The 16,960-nt window shown below is 40.5% G+C and overlaps 1 protein-coding gene across 3 annotated transcripts in view; it reads right to left on the bottom strand.

Moving 5' to 3' along the window:
* pms1 (PMS1 homolog 1, mismatch repair system component) overlaps positions 1-16,960 on the bottom strand; it is a 64,074-nt gene that overhangs the window by 21,261 nt on the left and 25,853 nt on the right. For all 3 annotated transcript variants that reach the window (XM_036958929.1, XM_021579221.2, XM_021579222.2), the window contains exons 10-11: positions 3,034-3,510; positions 1,920-2,050 (exon numbers count right to left, since the gene is read on the bottom strand). In XM_036958929.1, the coding sequence (XP_036814824.1) occupies positions 1,920-2,050; positions 3,034-3,510 (608 nt within the window). The remainder of the gene's footprint in view (positions 1-1,919; positions 2,051-3,033; positions 3,511-16,960) is intronic.

Here is a 16,960-nt window from a genome sequence, read left to right as displayed (position 1 = left end):
TGGAGCTAGATGTAGAAGGCTAATGTTGAAGAAGGCTAGCTAATGTTAATGAAGTTAGGCTAGCGAGCAAGCATTTTAGCCAGGTAGCCTAGGATATCAAAAAATAAAAGTGTGTATTGTATGACAGTTATATACCTTTTCATCAACATGAAAGAGAGGATGGCATTGGCGTTTCTCTACTAGTAGGGTGAGGCAACATGTTTTTTTAACTTGCACACACACTGAGAAATCAGAACCATGGTCAGCTATATAATATTTAGCTTACATTATTTGGAATAAATTGTGTTTTGTATCTTTTAGTTGTCACTGTATTTAGATTAAGCATAGGCGATTTGATAATGTTGAAGTTGAAATGGTGCTGGAATAGTGGAGGCAGCTCCTGTTTTCTTTGCAAATAGTTGCTTAGTCGTCTAAAATGTCAGAAAAATTAACTTACTTGACCATGCTGTAGGTAATTTAACTGTTTGTTACATGCAATATGCTTTGTGGACTTCACTAGACAGATTTCTCTCAGGTTGTGATGAAACAAAGGTGTGGTTGAATTTCTTCTGCCACGGTCTTCTTATTGTCTCAGCCTTAGGCCTATATATCACGGTCACAAGGCATATGAACTAACAGGTTACAGCACACACACAACGCAATTATCACAACACAAGGTTGTAATATGTCATTTATTTCCTGGCTTGCCAATGATTTTAGCCACACACCGCTAATGCAAGCAACAGGTGTCCCTCAGGGCTCAGTGCTGGGTCCCCTGTATTGTTGTGAATGTTTTACATTTGTCTTTTTCAACTCAAGATGACATGTTCTACTTGTTGTAACTAGGGGGCACTAATTTCATTTTTGGAAAAATAACATTCCCAAAGTAAACGGGCTATTTTGTCAGGACAAGATGCTAGAATATGCATATAATTGACAGCTTAGGATAGAAAACACTAAAGTTTCCAAAACTGTAAAAATATTGTCTGTGAGTATAACGGAACTGATATTGCAGGCGAAAGCCTGAGAAAAATCCAATCAGGAAGTGACTCATGTTTTGAAAGCTCTACGTTCCAGAGCGTCCCTATTGCGTCCCTATTGAGCAGTGAATGGGCTATCAACCAGATTCCTTTTTCTACGTATTCCCCAAGGTGTCTACAGCATTTTGATGTAGTTTCACGCCTTTATGTTGAAGATTGAGCGTAAGCGACTGACTACATTGCGTAAGTGTCCGGCTGAGGGCTCTCAGAGTAGTTCTTGCGTAATAGACAGAGGTAGCTATTTTTCCTCTCGGTCTTACTGAAAATACAGTTGTCGCGGTGGATATATTATCGAATAGATATTTGAAAAACACCTTGAAGATTGATTATAAACTACGATTGCCATGTTTCTGTCGATATTGTGGAGCTAATTTTGAATATTTTTCGGCGTTGTCGTGACCGCAATATCCGGTCGAATTCTCAGCCAAACGTGAAGAATTAACAAAGTTATTTCGGCTACAAAAATAATATTTTTGGAAAAAAGGAACATTTGCTATCTAACTGGGAGTCTTGTGAGTGAAAACATCCGAAGCTCATCAAAGGTAAACTATTTAATTTGATTGCTTTTCTGATTCGTGACCAGGTTGCCTGCTGCTAGCTAGGCATAATGATAAACTCACACAAATGTTTGTCTTGCTTTGGCTGTAAAGCATAATTTCAAAATCTGAGATGACAGGGTGATTAACAAAAGGCTAAGCTGTGTTTCACTATAATTTCATGAATATGAATATTTTCTAGAAAATCTTTTTGTCTGTTTTTTGTCCGTTGCGTTATGCTAATTACTGTAGTTGATGACAAAGCTCCCGGATCCGGGATGGGTAGTTACAAGAAGTTAAATTTGGCTATTTGTCAACTAACCAACCAATGATGAAAATCTATTTAATTCATATTCTACCCTACCTGGAGTGAGTGTGATTTGAAACCCGTTGGCCACAAGCCTGGGATCAGAGAAGATGGCCATTCCTCTCAGCTCAGGACTTCCCTTCTCCATTGTACAGAGAGACTGAGTATACTCAGCACCCCCTAGGATACTAAAAAAAGACAAGCACATATTGCATTAACAAAGGACAACAAATCTATACCTGGTACCACATGGGACAATGATCCAAAAAGTAATCATGTACACTGTACAAAAATATAAATGCAACATGTAAAGTGTTGGTCCCATGTTTCAGGAGCTGGAACAAAAGATGCCAAAAATGTTTCATATGCACAGAATGCTTATTTTGCTAAAAATTTTGTGCACAAATTTGTTTACATCCCTGTTAGTGAGCATTTATCCTTTACCAAGATAACCTTGTGCTGGGGACAATACAAATCTACAAACAAATGTGCAGTTCTGTCACAACACAATTCCACAGATGTCTTATGTTGAGGAAGCATGCAATTGGCATGCTGACTGCAGGAATGTCCACCAGAGCTGTTGCCAGATAATTGAATGTTAATTTCTCTACCATAAGCCAATGTCTCTTCAGAGAATTTGGAAGTACATCTAACCAACCTCACAACACGTGTAACCATGCCAGCCCACACCCGGGCTCTCTCTACCTGCAGGATGCTGAGAAGTATTTCTGTCTGTAATGAAGCCCTTTTGTGGGGGAAAACTCATTCTGGTTGGCTGAGCCTAGCTCCCCAGTGGTGTGACTGGCTCCCAAGTGGGTGGGCCAGTGCCCTTCCAGGCCATGCCCCTGCCCAGTCATGTTTAATTCATAGATTAGGACATTAATTCATTTATTTCAATTGACTGATTTCCTTACATGAACTGTAACTCAGTAAAATCTTAGAAATTGTTGCATGTTGCGTTTATATTTTTTGTTCAGTATATTTATAAAATTACAATTCTACCCAGTAATTTATAAGTACTGTATAGCAGGTACCAGATAATACCAGATAGTGTTACATAATGACTAGATTATATAATGCTTTATGAAATCACTGAATTTATGAGCGAAGAACAAGATTGGGTCAATGTTCACATTTCACTGTTGGGTAACGTATCACTCAGATTTCTCACCTATCTGTTAACTGTATCGGGTTCTGCAGGCTCGCTGCTGGAAGTATATTATTCTCCAGAAGTCTCTTAAACAGCAAGGCCTCCTCCACCCGAAATGGATTTAACAACATGAGCTTTCTACCACATAAAACGACCCAGGCGCTTTGAGAGGCCAAGCGGTTTACAAGCCGGAGGCCCTGAGGTCTTGGGTTGCTCTGGAACGAGAGGCGATGAAGCCGCTGCCTGAGGGTAACCACACTGAACGGTAGTGGTTGTGAGGGCTTTGGCCCAGGGCTCCTCTTTTTCCGGGGCTGGGAAAAGAAGAGCTGGTCTAGGACCGGCTGGTTAGAAGGCAGGACCTTGCGTTTCTGGCCCTGGGGCCGACTCAGCGGGGAGACCAGACAGAGCCTCCTCTCGGGCACTCTCACATCTCGATCAGAGGCCAGCTTGGTCTGGAGGTCATAGCGTTCCAGGTGTTTCTTTGCTTTATCCTCATACCTGCAAGGACCAGAAACCAATTAATATACAATTTTTTAATTTGCTTATCATCTCCAACATAACACGAAGGTATCTCACTCAAGGTCTCTAAGAATGTAGCAACAGACCTGGACATAATTGCATTTTAGTGGTTTATTTGAAAACGCCAACTTTTCAAATACTCGAGGTAGTCGAATATAGTTGATATAGTGTTTCAACTAAAACTATTTTGACATTCAAATACAGATCTAAGAAAAACAATTTAGTATTTTGAATAACTCTCAGAAAACCAAATAATATTTGGAGGTATTTGAATATATGCAAGTTATTTGAAAATAAAAAATATATATTTTATGGCTGCCAAATATTTGATGAAGAACCAAAAACTACAACAGTTTAATTAGTCTAAATACTGCATATTATCATAAGCACATGGTTTGGAGGGCTCTTCGAGATGATTCTTAGTATACCCATATCGACGGGTTGGCAGACAGAATCACGAAAATGAAGCAAGCGCATCAATGTGGCCGGAAGGCGTGGGTTATGATTCTTAACTGACAGATGGCTAGCAACAATGACAAGAAGCTGCCATTGAGACGGTCTGGCTTTGAGGTCTTGATTGATGTCATGTCTATGCTAATATTGCTAAAATTAGCTAGCTACCTAAGCAACAACTCTACCCTTACTAAAAAAGCTAGGCCAATTGTGCGTCGCCCCATGGACCTCCCGGTCACGGCCGGTTACGACAGAGCCTGGGCGCGAACCCAGGGACTCTGATGGCACAGCTGGCGCTGCAGTACAGCGCCCTTAACCACTGCGCCACCCGGGAGGCATAAAACTGTATTTTTTTGTGAAGAATCAACAACAAGTGGGACACAATCATGAAGTGGAACGACATTTATTGGATATTTCAAACTTTTTTAACAAATCAAAAACGGAAAAATTGGGCGTGCAAAATTATTCAGCCCCATTAAGTTAATACTTTGTAGCGCCACCTTTTGCTGCGATTACAGCTGTAAGTCGCTTAAGGTATGTCTATCAGATTTTCACATCGAGAGACTGAATTTTTTTCCCATTCCTCCTTGCAAAACAGCTCGAGCTCAGTGAGGTTGGATGGAGAGCATTTGTGAACAGCAGTTTTCAGTTCTTTCCACAGATTCTCGATTGGATTCAGGTCTGGACTTTGACTTGGCCATTCTAACACCTGGATATGTTTATTTTTGAACCATTCCATTGTAGATTTTGCTTTATGTTTTGGATCATTGTCTTGTTGGAAGACAAATCTCCGTCCCAGTCTCAGGTCTTTTGCAGACCCCATCAGGTTTTCTTCCAGAATGGTCCTGTATTTGGCTCCATCCATCTTCCCATCAATTTTAACCATCTTCCCTGTCCCTGCTGAAGAAAAGCAGGCCCAAACCATGATGCTGCCACCACCATGTTTGACAGTGGGGATGGTGTGTTCAGGCGGATGAGCTGTGTTGCTTTTACGCCAAACATAACGTCTTGCATTGTTGCCAAAAAGTTCAATTTTGGTTTCATCTGACCAGAGCACCTTCTTCCACATGTTTGGTGTGTCTCCCAGGTGGCTTGTGGCAAACTTTAAAACAACACTTTTTATGGATATCTTTAAAGAAATGGCTTTCTTGCCTTCTTTCTTCTTTCCATAAAGGCCAGATTTGTGCAATATACGACTGATTGTTGTCCTATGGACAGAGTCTCCCACCTCAGCTGTAGATCTCTGCAGTTCATCCAGAGTGATCATGGGCCTCTTGGCTGCATCTCTGATCAGTCTTCTCCTTGTATGAGCTGAAAGTTTAGAGGGACGGCCAGGTCTTGGTAGATTTGCAGTGGTCTGATACTCCTTCCATTTCAATATTATCGCTTGCACAGTGCTCCTTGGGATGTTTAAAGCTTGGGAAATCTTTTTGTATCCAAATCCGGCTTTAAACTTCTTCACAACAGTATCTCGGACCTGCCTGGTGTGTTCCTTGTTCTTCATGATGCTCTCTGCGCTTTTAACGGACCTCTGAGACTATCACAGTGCAGGTGCATTTATACGGAGACTTTATTACACACAGGTGGATTGTATTTATCATCATTAGTCATTTAGGTCAACATTGGATCATTCAGAGATCCTCACTGAACGTCTGGAGAGAGTTTGCTGCACTGAAAGTAAAGGGGCTGAATAATTTTGCACGCCCAATTTTTCAGTTTTTGATTTGTTAAAAAAGTTTGAAATATCCAATAAATGTCGTTCCACTTCATGATTGTGTCCCACTTGTTGTTGATTCTTCACAAAAAAATATGAAATGTGGCAAAAGGTCGCAAAGTTCAAGGGGGCCGAATACTTTCGCAAGGCACTGTATATAAAGAAATGTCAATTAAAAAAAAGATCAAACGAAATTAAGTGCAGCTAGTTTGCAGTCTTTCCAGCTTCAGTTTGAAGTAATTGCGTTAGCTGTGTTGTAACCCTCTGAACAACAGCGTCCTGACAATTGAGCACATTTTGCCACTATGCCATGATTCCAAATAAATGTCACTAGAAAACAGCTTAAACAAATGCAAATTTGTGTCGGGACTATATCTTGTGGAAGGATGAAATAGTATGAATAAATTAATCAAAATAAAGTTTAATGAAAATATGTCAATCATTATTTGAATATGTTGGTAACCCATTGTATTAAAGATATAATGCCCTCAAAGTGGGTGTATATATATAACACACACACACATATAGATATGTAACTCGTTTCAGGAAACTAGGCGTATGTCGCGCGTCAACAATGTTGCTCTCCACTTTCTGGAACACCGAGTTGAGATCAGTGGAATGCCCAGTTGAATTAAAGTATGATAGATAAGGAGGGAGAAAATTCTGGCGTTTGATTGCAATTGTGCAGAGGGAGTTGAATAGAGAACACACAAATAAAGGCTATTGTATAAAATACGTGTCTCCAGATTACATCTTCAAACTAAGGGCAACCTTGACATCCGTGACAAAGGGAGAAGATAGTCTTGCAAACTACATTTTCAGATATTAAACTATTCTAATTTTGTCAGAAAATAATTTCAAGTTAGCTGGATCGCTAGCTAACGTTACAAATAATAATACTACACAGATCATAAATCTCAGTGCCATTTGCATTGCTAGTTATAGCCTAATGTTAGCTAGCTAACATTGAACCTGGTTGGTTAGCTACCTGCAGCTTCATGCAGGGTAGTAACATTATGAGTTGGGATTATGGTTCATTGTTTAACTAGTTACATGTCTAAACAAAAATACTCCACTATGCAAGTAACCATTTCAATGGAATGTTCATGATGTCACTGCGACAACTGGCTATCTATCCCGAATTCAGAGCACTAATCTGTTGTTGCCAGCAGCACAGTTTGTCACCAACGCTCTGGATAACATAAAAACAGCCAAACCAGCTCTGAGAGGGCGAGGAAAATGGACAGAGTGAGCTGTTCTCGCATGTGTCTGGAAGTAGCTAGCAAGGTAGCCAACGTTAACAGCAGTCAAGCACCCAAGCTAACTGGCTAGGTCAGAATGCTCGGATCAACCCTAATCCTCAGCCAGAGCGTACAGTGTGCGCTCTGAACGCTCCAAACCTAAATTTATGAATGGCAATCTGACAGTGCCCTGCGTTTACAAATGCAGAGAGCGCACTGACACTACAGATTGAATTTACTTTTCTCAGAAGTGAGGTTAATACACTACTGGTCAAAGGTTTTAGAACACCTACTCATTCAAGGGTTTCTATTTTTACTATTTCTACATTGTAGAATAATAGTGAAGACATCAAACGTATGAAATAACAAATATGGACTCATGTAGTACCCCCAAAAAAGAAAAAGTGTAAAACAAATCAAAATATATTTTATATTTGAGATTCTTCAAAATAGCCCCTTTGCCTTGACAGCTTTGCACACTCTTGGCATTCTCTCAACCAGCTTCATGAGGTAGTCACCTGGAATCCATTTCAATTAACAGGTGTGCCTTCTTAATTTAATTTGTGGAATTTCTTTCCTTCTTAATGCATTTGAGCCAATCATTTGTGCTGTGACAAGGTAGGGGGGCATAGAGAAGACAGCTATTTGGTAAAACATTTTTAAAAAGTTAATATTACGTCAAGAACAGCTCAAATAAGCAAAGAGAAACGACAGTCCATCAATACTTTAAGTCAATGTAGAACATTTCAAGAACTTTGAACGCTTCTTCAAGTGCAGTCGTAAAAACCATCAAGCGTGATGATGAAACTGGCTCTCATGAGCACCACCTCAGGAATGGAAGACCCAGAGTTACCTCTGCTGCAGAGGAATAGTTCATTAAAGTTACCAGCCTCAGAAATTGCAGCCCAAATAACTGCTTCAGTTCAAGTAACAGACACATCAACATCAACTGTTCAGAGGAGACTGCGTGAATCAGGCCTTCATGGTTGAATTGCTGCAAAGAAAACACTACTAAAAGGACACCAATAAGAAGAGACTTGCTTGGACCGGTGGAAATCTGTCCTTTGGAGTCCAAATTTGAGATTTTTGGTTCCAACCGCCGTGTCTTTGTGAGACGAGGTGTTTTGTGAACGGATGATTTCTGCATGTGTATTTCCCACCGTGAAGCATGGAGGTGGTGGTGTTATGGTGTGGGGGTGCTTTGCTGGTGACACTGTCTGATTTATTTAGAATTCAAGGCACACTTAACCAGCATGGCTACCACAGCATTTTGCAGCGATACACCATCCAATCTGGTTTGCGCTTAGTGGGACTATCATTTGTTTTTCAACAGGACAATGACCAACACACATCCAGGCTGTGTAAGAACTATTTGACCAAGGATGACAGTGATGGAGTGCTGCATCAGATGATCTGGCCTCCACAATCCCCCGAACTCAACTAAATTGAAATGGTTTGGGATGAGTCAGACTGCAGTGTGAAGGAAAAGCAGCCAACAAGTGCTCAGCAACTCCTTCAAGACTGTTGGAAAAGCATTCCTCGTGAAGCTGGTTGAGAGAATGCCAAGAGCGTGCAAAGCTGTCATCAAGGCAAAGGTGGCTATTTTAAGAATCTCAAATAAACAAATCTAAATATATTTTATAACACTTTTGGTTACTATGTTTCCATATGTGTTATATAATAGTTTTGATGTCTTCACTATTATTATACAAATGTAGAAAATAGTCAAATTAAAAGGAAAACCCTTGAATGAGTAGGTGTTCTAAAAAAGTTTTGACCGGTAGTGCAGGTTTATTGAAGGTGTCACAAGTTGTGACCACTTAAATATCCCAAATCCACATATGGAATCTTGATTCAATTTACTCTGTGAATCTAAGTGGGTCCCAGTGACATGCAGTAAATCATAGCTTAGAAAATGTGCAGAAAATGTCAAGATGAAAAACATCTGCTACTAGTAGTCAGATGGGGGTGGGAGGTGAATCACTCAAAATGGAAGTGGGGGACTGTTAAAATATCCAGTCTTGACCTTCCACTTGGAATTGTCCACATTCCTGCCAATTAACATCAGTGGCAGTGTGTTGAGGTTTGCTAGCTGCTGTCAATACATACACTTTTTGAGTCACCTCAAGGCTAGAGGTTAGGGCTAAAGTCGCGATAACATGCTTGAAAGCAATAACTACTGCTTGTATCCAAGTATGATCAGATATTGGTTCAATACACTAAAATAAGAGTTTAGCTCCACAAACCCCATTCATTCAAAAAACACACATCTTTCTCCGCATTATGTATGGCATCTGTTTGGCACTTCCTTTCACAAGTTGTGTTTTAATGTATTGAGTCGGCAAATAAAGAAACCCATCCCATTTTACTGTCAATCTGCCTGAGTCGTTTATGCCCTGAAACACCCCGTTTAAATTTAAGGAAACAGTCGCAAGTGAAACAGGAAACAGCAGTCCAGGGTGACAGAATAAAAAAGTAATTGAACCCAATTCAGAATGCACAAATCATTGTTGTCAGAGGGACACATCTCAGTTTCTGGGAAAGTATATTAAAAATAAGCTAAAAGAAGTCCAAAGTTTGTAAACTTTTGTGAAGTGCAGAAGCGATACCAGTATTCTAATGTGAAATGCTCCAAAGGAGCATTTGTGGGGAGCTCAGGGGACAGAGAAAAATTTGGGGTGCTCCCAAAATTCTGAGTAAAATTGTCAGCGTTGCTATATAAAAATAAAAAAAAGTGTCCATCTATACTGTAAATCACCTTCTACCAGCGCCGTACCTTCTGGAAGTCCAAACAGTACAGCCTTAAGACAAAGGTCCACCTACACAACAGCAATGTAAAGCAGTAAGGCAATTTAAGTCTCCCTGGATAAAGTGTGCGGTTTCAGATTCCAGCCAGGTGTTGGTTATGCAGTGCACACATGGGAAATAAGGGAGAGATCCTCAAAAATCCTCCCAGCAGCTACAGTGTCCACTAAGACCGACTACAGTGGACCGTGCTATACTCAATGTTTCAAGCTACTGCATTATTAGGTAACACAATGTTTGCATTTAGAGCCTGGCTTTCATAAGAGAGGATCAAAAGTATATAGTGCGTGCAATAAGAAGTCAGTGCTTCTCTAGCACAGGGATTCTGGAGGAGGATCTGGTCTATACATTTAGCTGGAAGACAGACAGGGTTTTTGTTATCTTTCCTCATTCTATTGCTTAAAATAATCACAACAAATAAAACATTGCAAGAGCTACATCAAGCGTGGGGGGGGGGGGGGGGGGGGGGGGGTCTGCTAACTTCCATTCCCACACGCTTCCAAGTAAATATCCCCTATGGGTTTATGGCACTGTATCCACACATGCAACTGACCTGTGTTACTAAAGTTCATGCGAGAGCGATAACGATTCCTAGAAGTGGCGTGCCACTTAACAGCAGCGTCGAAAAGAGCCAAATATTTGCCTCCTCTTATTTCATGTTTAAGACAGCACTAACACATGGCGGGATTCTAAAACAGATGTCTTTTTCCATACACTCGTCCATACCTTACATAGGTTCCACACGTAGGCTAATGCTGATACACATTTTCCATCCTTTCAACTGGTATGCAGTAATCTACGATAAATTCAGTAGAGGCTAATGATGTTATTCCATGTTGTTCGGTCTCGGTGGATTGAGATCAGAAGATAACGCCGTTTATGATTGGATTTACTGGCCTGTGAAAGCGTATCTGGATGTTGTTAGAAGTCCAGAGAATGGTAGTACGACATGCATTGCTCATCTTTGATACGTTCGATTAAAATAATTCTACACTGTTAGGAAAGCACAAAGGCGAGTTGCCTTGTGCGGAATCGTGAGTCATGCAGACCCTATTACAGTGTGCTGTGGTATGGATACTGCGGAAGAATCATATCCTCTCAGTTGTGGAAAGGCAATTTTAAAAAAAGGTCACAAAATGTAAGATGTGCAACATTTGTGTAACTCCCCAAAGTTGCAAAATGTTCAAAATATTGATAGCACTTTATAATAGCTCCACATAAAGCATTTATTTATGAATTAATTAGTAAATCATTTATTCATAAATGATTAATCATTACTCATTTGTAAATGTTAGTAACCTGGTTATTCCCCCATTTATAAACAACTTTTAAAGTATTTAATAATGATTCATAAGATGTTTAATATTGTTCCTTATAAAACATTTACTAATCATTAGTTAAATATTTTTGTTTATAAAACATTTACTAATCATTAGTTAAATATTTGTGTGGTCTCATCTAAAGTGTGGGCTATTTATACTTTATAAATACTAAACAAGTGTTTGTTGGCAGTGACTTTTCTACAAAAACAAAAGTGTGTAATCAACCAAGAACTAGAATCTCACGTAATTTGGTCAGCTGTGCGATTAAGTTCTGGGTCCATATGTGTTAGAAATTGGGAGTTCCGGTTTGCCCTCGCAAAAGGAAAGCCAAAGTCTGCAGTTAAAAGACTGAAGCAATGGAAACAAAAAAAGGTTAAACATGTGAACATTTCTACCTGCAAATCACACACACAGTTGAAGTCTGAAGTTTACGTACACCTTAAATGTATTTGGTTAAACTCAGTTTTTCACAATTCCTGAAAATTCCACAATTTCTCCACATTTAATCCTAGTAAAAATTCCCTGTCCTCGCTCAGTTAGGATCACCACTTCATTTTAAGAATGTGAAATGTCAGAATAATAGTAGAGAGAATGGTTTATTTCAGCTTTTATTTATTTCATCACATTCCCAGTGGGTCAGAAGTTTACATACACTCAATTAGTATTTGGAAGCATTGCCTTTACATTGTTTAACTTGGGTCAAACGTTTCAGGTAATAAGTTGGGTGAATTTTTGCCCATTCCTCCTGACAGAGCTGGTGTAACTGAGTCAGGTTTGTAGGCCTCCTTGCTCGCACACGCTTTTTCAGTTCTGCCCACAAATGTTCTATAGGATTGAGGTCAGGGCTTTGTGATGGCCACTCCAATACCTTGACTTTGTTGTCCTTAAGCCATTTTGCCACAACTTTGGAAGTATGCTTGGGGTCATTCTCCATTTAGAAGACTCATTTGTGACCAAGCTTTGACTGATGTCTTGAGATGTTACTTCAATATATCCACAATTTTACTACCTCATGATGCCATCTATTTTGTGAAGTGCTTCTACACCTGCATTGCTTGCTGTTTGGGGTTTTAGGCTGGGTTTCTGTACAGCACTTTGATATATCAGCTGATGTACGAAGGGCTATATAAATACATTTGATTTTATTTGATTTGAAGTGTACCAGTCCCTCCTGCAGCAAAGCACGCCCACAACATGCTGCTGCCACTCCCGTGCTTCACGGTTGGGACGGTGTTCTTCGGCTGGTAAGCCTCCCCCTTTTCCCTCCAAACATAACAATGGTCATTATGACCAAACAGTTCTATTTTTGTTTCATCAGACCACTGGCTTTTTTATGGCGGTTTTGGAGCAGTGGCTTCTTCCTTGCTGAGCGGCCTTTCAGGTTATGTCGACTTAGGACTCGTTTTACGTGGATATATATACTTTCGTACCGGTTTCCTCCAGCAACTTCACAAGGTTCTTTGCTGCTGTTCTGGGGATTGATTTGCACTTTTCGCACCAAAGTACATTCATCTCTAGGAGACAGAACACTTCTCCTTCCTGAGTGGTATGACGGCTGACTGGTCCCATGGTGTTTATACTTGCCTACTATTGTTTGTACAGATGAACGTGGTACCTTCAGGCGTTTGGAAATAGCGCCCAAGGATGAACCAGACTTGTGGTCTACAATTTGTATTCTGATTTCTTTTGATTTTCACATGATGTCAAGCAAAGAGGCACTGAGTTTGAAGGTAGGCCTTGAAATGCATCCACAGGTACACCTCCAATTAACTCAAATGATGTCAATTAGCCTATCAGAAGCTTCTAAAGCCATGACATCATTTTCTGGAATTTTCCAAGCTGTTTAAAGGCACAGTCAACTTAGTGTATGTATACTTCTGACCCACTGGAATTGTGATAGTGAATTATAGTGAATAAGAGGGCCTGTTGTCCGGACCTCTGGTAGTCTCTGAGGGTGCCACAGGGTTCAATTCTCAGGCCAACTCTTTTCTCTGTATATATCAATGATGTCGCTCTTGCTGCGTGTGATTCTCTGATCCACCTCCACGCAGACAACACCATTCTGTATAGATCTGACCCCTCCTTGGACACCGTGTTAACAAACCTCCAAACGAGCTTCAATGCCATACAACACTCCTTCCGTGACCTTCAACTGCTCTTAAATGCTAGTAAAACGAAATGCATGCTCTTCAACGGATTGCTGCCCTCACTCACCCGCCTGTACAGCATCACTACTCGGGACGGTTCTGACTCAGAATATGTGGACAACTACAAATACCTAGGTGTCTGGTTAGACTAAACTCTTCTTCCAGACTCACATTAAGCATCTCCAATCCAAAATCAGCTACTTATTTTGCAACAAAGCCTCCTTCACTCATGCTGCCAAACATACCCTCATAAAACTATGCTATCGATCCTTGACTTTGGCGATGTCATTTACAAAATAGCCTCCAACACTCTACTCAGCAAATTGGATGTAGTCTGTCACCAAAGCCCCGTATACTACCCACCACTGTGACCTGTATGCTCTCGTTGGCTGACCCCCGCTACATATTCGTAGCCAAACCCACTAGCTCCAGGTCATCTATAAGTCTTTGCTACGTAAAGTCCCGCCTTATCTCAGCTCACTGGTCACCATACCTCATCCCCATATTGTTCATTTGTTTTGCTCTTTTGCACCCCAGTATCTTTACTTGCACATCATCATCTGCACATCTAGCACTCCAGTGTTAATGCTAAATTGTAATTTCACCACTATGGCCTGTTTATTGCCTTACCTCCCTAACCTTACTATATTGTTGTATTGTGTTACTGACTGTATGTTTGTTTATCCCATGTGTAACTGTTGTTTTTGTCCCACTGCTTTGCTTTACCTTCTCCAGGTCACAGTTGTAAATGAGAACTTGTTCTCACCTGGCCTAGCTGGTTAAATAAAGGTGAAATATATTTATTTTTTAAACTGTAAAGTTAGGTAGAGGATGAATAATGGTCTGGGGCTGTTTTTCATGGGCCTAAGCCCCCTAGTTCCAGTGAAGGGAATTCTTAATGCTACAGCATACAATTACATTCCAGACAATTCTGTGCTTCCAACATTGTGGCAACAGTTTGGGGAAGGCCCTTTCCTGTTTCAGCATGGCAATGCCCCCGTGCACAAAGGTTTGTCGAGATTGGTGTGGAAGAACTTGAGCCCTGACCAACCCCATTGAACACTTTCGAGATTAATTGAAGCTTCACTAAAGCTCGTGGCTGAATGGAAGCAAGTCCCCGCAGCAATGTTCCAACATCTAGTGGAAAGCTTTAACAGAAGAGTGGAGGCTGTTATTGGAGCAAAGGGGCGACCAACTTCATATTAAATATTTGTAGGACAATTCATATTTCACACGGTCATGTTTGTGTTTCCATCTAGTCTACAACATGTCATGGAACTTCTGGAAGCACGGCCCCATCCTGCAAAGTGGCACAGAATACGTAGAGCACCTAAAAATCGTTTTCTACACATCTCACACTTTCTGCCCCGTGTCCACTCAGGACACACACCACACACCCTCTTGCACCCTCAAAACTTCACCTGCTTTCAAATGAGTTACAACCTGGTCCACGTGAACCAATATAAGTTCCTACCACTTAAAGATCCCTCCAAAACCCCTGCCACTGTCACTTCAGGCCCAGGCTGTGTGGTACAAGGGTGAATGGTTGGACTTGGGGCAGACACACTCGATGGAAACATATGAGGGGAGCCTGTGTGCTCTCCTTCCCCTCTCCCCCCTCTCCTCTTCCTTTCTCCCTCCACATCTCTATCCCTCCCATCATCTCTAACTCCTCTTCCTCCCTGCCTTTTGCTGCTGAGCCCTAAATCTCCACATCACTTCCTTCTCTAACACTGACCTAGAGTAACAGAGGGAGAGGAGCAACAAATAGGATACAATTGTGGTTAGGAACATAATCTCGCTCTTCCTTCTGCTCTTTATTCTTCCTTAACCATACACATACTCTCTTCCTAATAAGGGGTTCCATAAAAAGATTATGTGACAGTTACACGCCTCCCATTCCACACACACAAACTCAGTCTCCTCCAATCAACTCTTGCTTTCTTGCCTGACAGACTAACTACAGAGTTTGACAATGGTTAGCTGATTAGTTACGAAGCTGGGCCAGTTTCCAAATGAATTGCATCGGTAGAAACAGGGAAAAAAAACAAGCATCTTGTTAGCTGGGAATGTAAGCGAACCTACTATAGCAGCAAAAGGGGGGGACCAACTTCATATTAATGCCCATGATTTTGGAATGATATGTTCGACAAGCAGGTGTCCACATACTTTTCGCCATGCATTGTACACTTAACATTTCTACCTCAATCGCACATCAGCAGCGAAGGAATAAAAAGTCCACTAGTTGTAGGCTACATCTCCCCGTTTCATGATTAACTACCACTCACTAGGTTGACATTAGCAAAACAGTTACATTTACAACTCTCCCTCAATTCCTTGCAACAGTTTCACTGTTTGTGAATAAAATGGTTGACATATTTCCTTTAACATCCTGTGTTGTATGCTTATTCTTTAACCATTGGTTATGCTCTTGGCTATTTTGAGAACTTAAGGAGCATCAGCTTATATACTTATAAAGCATAAATAGGCCACATTTTTGAGGCCAAGCAAAAATACTTAACTAATGATTAGTAAATGGTTTATAAAGGACCCATATCAAACATTGTATGAATGGTGTAATGATTGGTAAATGGTTTATAAAGGACCCATATCAAACATTGTATGAATGGTGTAATGATTGGTAAATGGTTTATAAAGGACCCATATCAAACATTGTATGAATGGTGTAATGATTGGTAAATTAATAAAGTATTTAACTAATCCATTATAAATGTGTTGTTATTACATGGTGTTATGATAAAGTGCTAACAAAATGATCCAATCATTTTTCTAAAACTATATTCATTAATACACCTAACATTAGGAACATCTGATTTTGCCCTCAGAAGAGCCTCAATTCGTCGGGGCATGGACTCCACACGGTGCTGAAATGTCCCACAGGGATGCTGGATGTCCTTTGGGTGGTGGACCATTCTTGATACACAAGGGAAACTGTTGAGCGTGAGAAACCCAGGAGTGTTGCAGTTCTTGACAAACCGGTGTGCTGTCACCTACTACCATACCCTGTTCAAAATGCGCTTAAATAGGTTGTCTTGCCCATTCACCCTCTGAATGGAACACATACAGAACAATCCACGTCTCAATTCTCTAAAGGCTTAAAAGTAATTATTTAACCTGTCTCTCCTCCCTTTCATCTACACGAGTTGAAATGGATTTAACAAGTGACATCAATAAGGAATCAAAGCTTTCACCTGGATTCACCTGGTCAGTCTGTCATGGAAAGAGCAGGTGTTCTTAATGTTTTGTATACACAGTGTATATCATCCGTTCCGTTCGCCTACATCTTATTATTTGTCGAAAACGCAACAAATCGAAATACTAGAACATATTCATAAATCAAGACTTTTTTGATGCATCTGAAATGTGGCCGATCTTTTGCACTTGCTGATTAAGATCTTTGTGACGTCTTCAACTAGGAATAAGCCACACCAGACGGGCGAGACAGAGGAGAGGGTCAGTGCGTGTCCACATACAGAATATTAAGTTAAATCTGTTAAGCGTCTGACTAGCAAAATACTTTTGAGTGCCTAAGATGCATGGCATACTTTGGAAAAAGGGGAGATATTTCATCATGCAGAATACCTGTTTTACAGTGGAAAATATTGACCATGTAACCTAGTAATCAGATTCAGTTGTCTGGAAAATATAAACATAGCTCATCTCAACAATTCTCTGTCTGGGTAGCAACATGAATATGCCAAGCAAAATTTCCTGGGCCATATTTTA

This window comes from Oncorhynchus mykiss, chromosome 22 (assembly GCF_013265735.2).
Source record: "Oncorhynchus mykiss isolate Arlee chromosome 22, USDA_OmykA_1.1, whole genome shotgun sequence".
In the NCBI taxonomy this organism is placed as follows: Eukaryota; Metazoa; Chordata; class Actinopteri; order Salmoniformes; family Salmonidae; genus Oncorhynchus; species Oncorhynchus mykiss.
Note: the sequence above shows the minus strand (reverse complement) of the source record. Positions and strands in the feature narration are given on the sequence as shown.